The sequence below is a fragment of the Octopus sinensis genome, unplaced genomic scaffold (assembly GCF_006345805.1).
Source record: "Octopus sinensis unplaced genomic scaffold, ASM634580v1 Contig13497, whole genome shotgun sequence".
Lineage (NCBI taxonomy): Eukaryota > Metazoa > Mollusca > Cephalopoda > Octopoda > Octopodidae > Octopus > Octopus sinensis.
Genome location: NW_021832993.1, coordinates 19,044 through 27,201, shown reverse-complemented (window position 1 = coordinate 27,201; position 8,158 = coordinate 19,044). Strand labels below are relative to the sequence as shown.

At 40.9% G+C, this 8,158-nt stretch overlaps 1 protein-coding gene across 1 annotated transcript; it reads left to right on the top strand.

Moving 5' to 3' along the window:
* Positions 1 to 5,473: 5,473 nt before the first annotated feature.
* On the top strand, positions 5,474 to 6,322 carry LOC115229686 (keratin-associated protein 5-4-like). The gene has a single exon (XM_029800001.1). The coding sequence runs from the start codon at positions 5,474 to 5,476 to the stop codon at positions 6,320 to 6,322; it is 849 nt and encodes a 282-aa protein (XP_029655861.1).
* The last annotated feature ends 1,836 nt before the right edge of the window (positions 6,323 to 8,158 follow it).

The following is an 8,158-nucleotide window of genomic DNA, read 5'->3' as shown; positions in this document are numbered from 1 at the left end:
AATATACTTTTTAACCCATTAAATGTCTGTGCCCATCATTTGTTAAATTCCAACCCACCCTGACACCTTTAGATTTACGTGTCCCTATTAATAGAACAGAATCCGTCCGTCTTCATTTTCACTGACAGTTGGGTACTGTTCATAGCTTGGACACAGTTGGACTTCCATTTATATAATATTTTGGTATGTGGCTTCGTTTAGAAAATTATTTTTGAGAGGTAGACAATCCGGGTTAGACGCGGGGACGGCCCTCTAAATTACAAGGAATTAAGAACGTTGCCATACAGCTGAAGTCCTATATGTAATGTACTATGACAAGAAAATATGATTTACTAATCTTTTTTTATTAAGCAAATCGTGTCTGAAATTCAAAGAGTTAACAAAAATTTTGAGGAGAAACAAAAGACCCCACTAAATTATTAAATGATCTTCCGCATAGCGTTCATTCACTAAGTTCAACAATTATGATACCAGGAAAGAAGTTAAATGAATATGATCCAGTGCGGAATTATTTAGATCCGAAGCCATATCTTGGTTATCAATTTTAGAAGGAAATCAAAAGAAAGTGAGATAAGTGAGACCGATGCAATAAAATTTGTTGTAGAAGATTTGGAGCAAATTAAACATCGTCTTTTCGAGAATGAGTTATTTTAGTTCAACAGGTCTCAAATCAATAAAACCCGGAATTATAGACCTTGTAAAGTATCTCAATGAAAATTCAGAGATTCTAACAAAAATTGATTTTCAATGGATAAGTTAAGAAATATACGACGGACACGGGTTTCAGATACATTTCCTTTCTTGATTGGGGAAAATCCATTATAGAACGTTTGTCTAAGCTAGCTTTGATACTTCTCATTTTACCTCATGCAAATGCTGATGTAGAGAGGGTATTTAGCCATATGAATTTTATGAAATCAAATGAGTGTCTAAGCAAAGAAACACTAAAAAGAATTTTGAACGTCAAACGTAGACTTAAACTAAGTGGTAAATGTAATGATAATAAGCTACCAGGAGAACGGTTAAAGAAAGTTGGGTCCGTAGATGCTCGTAAATCACTTAAAACTGTTGTAGCATTTACATTCAAAGTACTTGTCCGAGAAACCTTCCAAATATTACGGAATAAAAATTTAAATAATTATGCTTATTTTATTTTAATTAGAACTGAAGTTTTTAATATATATTTTTTGATATTTATACATATTTATTTTTAATTTTGATACTTTTCAATATTATTTCGTTTTTAGTGCTTTAGTTATCGATAAAGTGGTTTTTTTTTTAATGCTGAATTGGCAACAGTGTTATATGTATAATGTATATGGTACATGTATTTGTGCATGTATGTACACGCACACACACACACACAAAGTTGATAAAGGAAACGGAAGATGGATTTAGCACGAATCTTGTGTATATGGATATATCATATGCGTGTCTATACAGATGTGTGTGTGTGTTTATAACAATATGATAAAAAAACCGCCATTACGTCAAATAGTATGTCACTATTTCTATTCAAATAGGTACTGTGTTGATGGTGGATATAAGTATTGTAGTAGTAGCTATATTAAATATACCACCACCACCACCACCACCACCACTGTTATCACTAATTACACAGAAATATAGGCATATTCAGAATAATAGCGGGTCTCTTATTAAGAATTTGTACTATGCATATATCAATGTATACATACACAAACATATGTACATACATTCACATTACAATGCAGGTGGCCGGTCAAAATTTATCTTAAACTAAAATGAGAAAGGGAATATGCACAAACTTAGACATGTACAAAAAGAGAAAAATACGCATAAAACATGTAGACGTACAAGTGTAAATATTTATTCCACGTATATGTGACATCTGCTCGAAACAAACTATACATAATACAACATATATATACACCATTTTGTATTTTCCTGCATCAAGTTCTCCGCCATATTATCGTCATATATTATTATTATTATTATTATTGTTATTATTATTATTGTTATTATTATTATTATTATTATTATAATTTGACGAAAAATGCTTAAAGGTATTTCGCCCGTCGCTACAAACTTTGTTCAAATTCCGCCGAGGTTGACTTTGCCTTTCATTCTTTCGAGGTCGATAAAATAAGTACCAGTTGAACACTGGGGTCGTTGCAACCAACTCATCCCCCGCCTCCAAAATTGCTGCCTTTGTGGCAAAATTTGAAATCATTATTATTATCATTATGATGGGGTTTTTTTTTTGGTGGTGGTGGTGGGGGGGGTTCCATGAGCAGCCCTCGAACGTCTCCTCCATATTCAGGATTACATAGTATTGATTTTTTTTTTCTTTCTTTCGTTTTTAAAAAAGAAAATTATTGTTAGTCTTGTTTACACGCAAAACCCTCACAACACACACTCATACTCATACACAAATTCTTTGTTTTGTCCTGTACTGTCCATAATGTTTCTCTTAATGTAAACCCTTGTGGTTAATAAAAAAAAATTCGTCATTATTATTATTATTATTATATTATTATTATTATTGGAAGGATTCAATTTTCAGTATTCAGAGTTAGTCGTTTTGATTATCAGATGGTAAACTGAGCCTGCTTTTCTTTCGAAATATTCACTGTTCATTTTTTTTTTTTTTTTTTTTTTTTAATGAAATGAATACTTGAAAAAAAAAAAAAAACGGTTAACCTCGTGTGAGCAGTTTAACTCAAAGAGACCGATAACTTTTGAAAAAAGTAAGTACTGGGGGGTGATTTGCTCTACTAAACTAGTTTAAAGTAAACTGCTGCTAGCAGGATTTTCTGAATGGCACAACTGATGAAAAATTACCTTGGATCTTTTTTTTTTATTAATGCGGCCGTCTGACGATGAGCCTTGTCTCATAGGACGTGTGTCTCGAAAAACAATTGCCCATGTCTGGACTAGACTATTCTTCGCTGTACTCCAGGATGGCTACAATCCAATGACTAAAAGAAGTAGCTTACCATTATATATATATAGAGAGAGAGAGCAATAAGAAAATGGAGGGGATCAATAGGTGATATTCATCAACTTTTAGACATTATATTATTATGTTATGTCAATTTATTTATTAATTTACAAAGGACAATTATAACAATAATAACAATATACATACATGTATAACATATTATGCTTTACATATATAATATATAAAGATATCATTAATTATTAAAATATAACATATAGGAATAGAAAATTATCCCAATTTCTATATAATTGCCATGCAATAAAAAAAAACACTAGTGTGTTAATAATTGGATATTCTACCAGCAGTATATTGGATAGATATTATCCCTTAGTTGGTTGGATTCACAACCTCTAACGTTCTTGGAATATATATATAAAACTCTATTTTGGGGAATTTTATTGTTTAATTGTATTGTTAATTGTCTTTTCTTATTTTATTATTTATTCGATTTTTGTGTTAAACCCCACGTGTCCTTATTTGTTTTGTGTTCGGCTCTTTGGGCCAATAAAGAAACAATTACTACTATTATAACTATGTTGGAAAAATTGTTGGTACCCCGGGCGATATACGAAGTTGTATTTCGTCCGTCGCTACGTTCTGAGTTCAAATTCTGCCGAGGTCGATTTTACTTTTCATCCTTTCGGGGTCGATAAATTAGGTACCAGTGAAACAACACTGAAGTCGATATAATCGACTAGACCCCTCCCCCAAAATTTCAGACTTTGGTATCTTTAATAGAAAGGATTATTATTATTATTATTATTATTATTATTATTATTATTATTATTATTATTATTGCCATCATCATTATTATTATTGCCTTTCATCGTTTCGAAGTTGATTAAACAAGTACCAGTGAGGTCGATGTAATCGACTTCATCCGCCTCTCAAAAACTGCTGGCCCTGTGCTAAAATTTGAAACCATTATTATTATTATTATTATTATTATTATTATTATTATTATTATTATTATATGCAGGAGCAGACGTAGCAATCGAATCTAGCATGAGTTGATATACCATTTTCTCTGTAGTCTATATTAGACACACACATATACACATACACACGTGCATACACACACACACTTACATGTTAATGTTTGTTTTAATGTCACGAATTATAATGAAAACAATTTCACGTTAAACTGAAGAATTAAAACTTTCTTTTACTTGTTTCAGTAATTTGACTGCAGTCATGTTGGGGTGTCTTCTGCAAGAATTTTTAATTGAACTAATCGATCCCAGTACTTATTTTCTTTTTAAGCCTGATACTTATTCTATCGTTGTCTTTTACCGAACCGCTAAGTTACGGGGGCGTAAACACATCAAGCGGTGGTAGGGGACAAACATCGACACACACACACAAACACACATACATAGACGACGGGCTTCTTTCAGCATCCGTCTACCAAATCCACTTACAAAACTATAGTAAAAGGCACTTGCCCAAGGTCCCACGCAGTGCAACTGACTCCAGAACTATGTTGTTGGGAAGCAAGCTTCTTAGTACGCAGCCACGCCTGTTATATAAATTTAGATATGTTTCGACCACGACTTGGCGAGGTCATTTATCAAGTCGTTCATTGTAAGTCAAATTTTTTGGAATCATGGCCCATTCAAGTACGGAATTGTTGACCGAGATATCTTAGGTATCAGTGGCAATTATATATGATTTTTTTTCTCCAATATGAAATGTATAGTATGTAATATCTAATTATACAAGTTTCTAACCACTACTTTCATATATAATGTTATACAAGCGGACACATGTTAACAAATGTTGCATTTATTTCTCTGCAAGTAGAAAAACGAAAACCGGCTTGGACTCAAATTAGGAATCTTCATCAGAGATCACACACCACTCTATTTGCCATATACGAGGTGATACAAACCTTATAGCTGCTTATGGTCAGTAAATATTAAGATTTTGGTATACAAGTTAAACATAATTGCGATTTGTATAGTAAATATTTCACTGGAAACATAATGTGTATCTCAAGCAACAATTGTTTTGGTATCTTTGAGAATGTGTGAGATCTTGTCAAATTTTCTAGAAACATTTACATCGAGGGTATTTTGAAGTTTATGAAGCCTTAAAAAAAAATTTTTTTCTATAAGCAATTTTTTTCTTCAAGAGGTTTTTGAGATTTCTTAAAAAGAAAAATTCTAAAAAATGTTCCCCTCTTCTTGTTAACTTCTCGTAATTAATTCAGTTACAACATTTCATTCTTCTCTTTTACCTTTCTAACCTCTCTTACTAACGGTGTCACCCTGTTGTCATACAATACTATACTGGAAACATAGTTATTTAATTAATTTATTTCAGTGCATCATCAATTAACTCGACCGTACTGAAGAGGCAAATGAAAGGAAGAGAATGAAATATGGTCAGCATAAGCAATGGGTGGCAAACAAGGTGCGATACCATTGTGGTGAGATACTGAATGTTTGTTGGTTAGACCCTCTGTAGTGGACATCACAGGAGCAGTGGATGGAAGGTCAGGTTGGTTGTGGGGTCAACGAAGATTGCCAGTGGGTGGAAGGTCATCAGACTGGTTGTGGAGGCAACGGAGATTGCCAGAGGGTGGAAGGCCATCAGATTGGTTGTGGGGTCAACGGAGATTGCCAGTGGGTGGAAGGCCATCGGGCTGGTTATGGAGGCAACAGAGATTGCCAGTGGGTGGAAGGCCATCAGATTGGTTGTGAAGGCAACGGAGATTGCCTATGGGTGGAAGGCTATCAGGTTGGTTGTGGAGGCAACGGAGATTGCCAGTGGGTGGAAGGCTATCAGGCTCGTTGTGGAGGCAACGGAGATTGCCAGTGGGTGGAAGGCTATCAGGTTCGTTGTGGAGGCAACGGAGATTGCCAGTGGGTGGATGGCTATCAGGCTCGTTGTGGAGGCAACGGAGATTGCCAGTGTGTGGAAGGCTATCAGGCTCGTTGTGGAGGCAACGGAGATTGCCAGTGGGTGGAAGGCCATCAGGCTGGTTGTGGAGGCAACGGAGATTGCCAGTGGGTGGAAGGCTATCAGGCTGGTTGTGGAGGCAACGGAGATTGCCAGTGGGTGGAAGGCCATCAGGCTGGTTGTGGAGGCAACGGAGATTGCCAGTGGGTGGAAGGCCATCAGGCTGGTTGTGGAGGCAACGGAGATTGCCAGTGGGTGGAAGGCCATCAGGCTGGTTGTGGAGGCAACGGAGATTGCCAGTGGGTGGAAGGCTATCAGGCTCGTTGTGGAGGCAACGGAGATTGCCAGTGGGTGGAAGGCCATCAGGCTGGTTGTGGAGGCAACGGAGATTGCCAGTGGGTGGAAGGCCATCGGGCTGGTTGTGGAGGCAACTGAGATTGCCAGTGGGTGGAAGGCCATCAGTTTGGTTGTAAAGGCAACGGAGATTGCCAGTGGGTGGAAGGCCATCGGGCTGGTTGTGGAGGCAACTGAGATTGCCAGTGGGTGGAAAGCCATCAGGCTGGTTGTGGAGGCAACTGAGATTGCCAGTGGGTGGAAGGCCATCAGGCTGGTTGTGGAGGCAACGGAGATTGCCAGTGGGTGGAAGGCCATCAGGCTGGTTGTGGAGGCAACTGAGATTGCCAGTGGGTGGAAGGCCATCAGGCTGGTTGTGGAGGCAACGGAGATTGCCTGTGGGTGGAAGGCCATCGGCTGGTTGTGGAGGCAACTGAGATTGCCAGTGGGTGGAAGGCCATCAGGCTGGTTGTGGAGGCAACTGAGATTGCCAGTGGGTGGAAGGCCATCGGGCTGGTTATGGAGGCAACAGAGATTGCCAGTGGGTGGAAGGCCATCGGATTGGTTGTGAAGGCAACGGAGGATTGCCTGTGGGGGAAGGCCATCAGGTTTTGTGGAGGCAACGGAGAGTGCCAGTGGGTGAAGGCTATCAGGCTCGTTGTGGAGGCAACGGAGATTGCCAGTTGGTGGAAGGCTATCAGTTCGTTGTGGAGGCACGGAGATTGCCAGTGGGTGGAAGGCTATCAGGCTCGTTGTGGAGGCAACGGAGATTGCCAGTGTGTGAAGGCTATCAGGTGGTTTGGAGGCAACGGAGATTGCCAGTGGGTGGAAGGCCATCAGGCTGGTTGTGGAGGCAACGGAGATTGCCAGTGGGTGGAAGGCTATCAGGCTGGTTGTGGAGGCAACGGAGATTGCCAGTGGGTGGAAGGCTATCAGGCTCGTGTGGAGGCACTGAGATTGCCAGTGGGTGGAAGGCCATCAGGCTGGTTGTGGAGGCAACGGAGATTGCCAGTGGGTGGAAGGCCATCAGGCTGGTTGTGGAGGCAACGGAGATTGCCAGTGGGTGGAAGGCCATCGGGCTGGTTGTGGAGGCAACTGAGATTGCCAGTGGGTGGAAGGCCATCAGGCTGGTTGTAAAGGCAACGGAGATTGCCAGTGGGTGGAAGGCCATCGGGCTGGTTGTGGAAGCAACTGAGATTGCAGTGGGTGGAAGGCCATCAGGCTGGTTGTGGAGGCAACTGAGATTGCCAGTGGGTGGAAGGCCATCAGGCTGGTTGTGGAGGCAACGGAGATTGCCAGTGGGTGGAAGCTATCAGCTGGTTGTGGAGGCAACTGAGATTGCCAGTGGGTGGAAGGCCATCAGGCTGGTTGGGAGGCAAACGGAGATTGCCTGTGGTGGAAGGCCATCGGGCTGGTTGTGGAGGCAACTGAGATTGTGCCAGTGGGTGGAAGGCCATCAGGCTGGTTGTGGAGGCAACTGAGATTGCCAGTGGGTGGAAGGCCATCAGGCTGGTTGTGGAGGCAACTGAGATTGCCAGTGGGTGGAAGACCATCAGGCTGGTGTGGGAGGCAACGGAGATTGCCAGTGGGTGGAAGGCCATCAGGCTCGTTGTGGAGGCAACGGAGATTGCCAGTGGGGTGGAAGGCCATCAGGCTCGTTGTGGAGGCAACTGAGATTGCCAGTGGGTGTGAAGGCCATCAGATGGTTGAGAAGGCAACGGAGATTGCCAGTGGGGTGGAAGGTAGTCAGGCTCGTTGTGGAGCAGGAGATTGCCAGTGGGTGGAAGGCCATCAGGCTGGTTGTGAGGGCAACGAGATTTCCAGTGGGTGGAGGCCATCAGGCTCGTTGTGGAGGCAACGGAGATTGCCAGTGGGTGGAAGGCTATCGGGCTCGTTGTGGAGGCAACGGAGATTGCCAGTGGTGAGGGCCAACAGGCT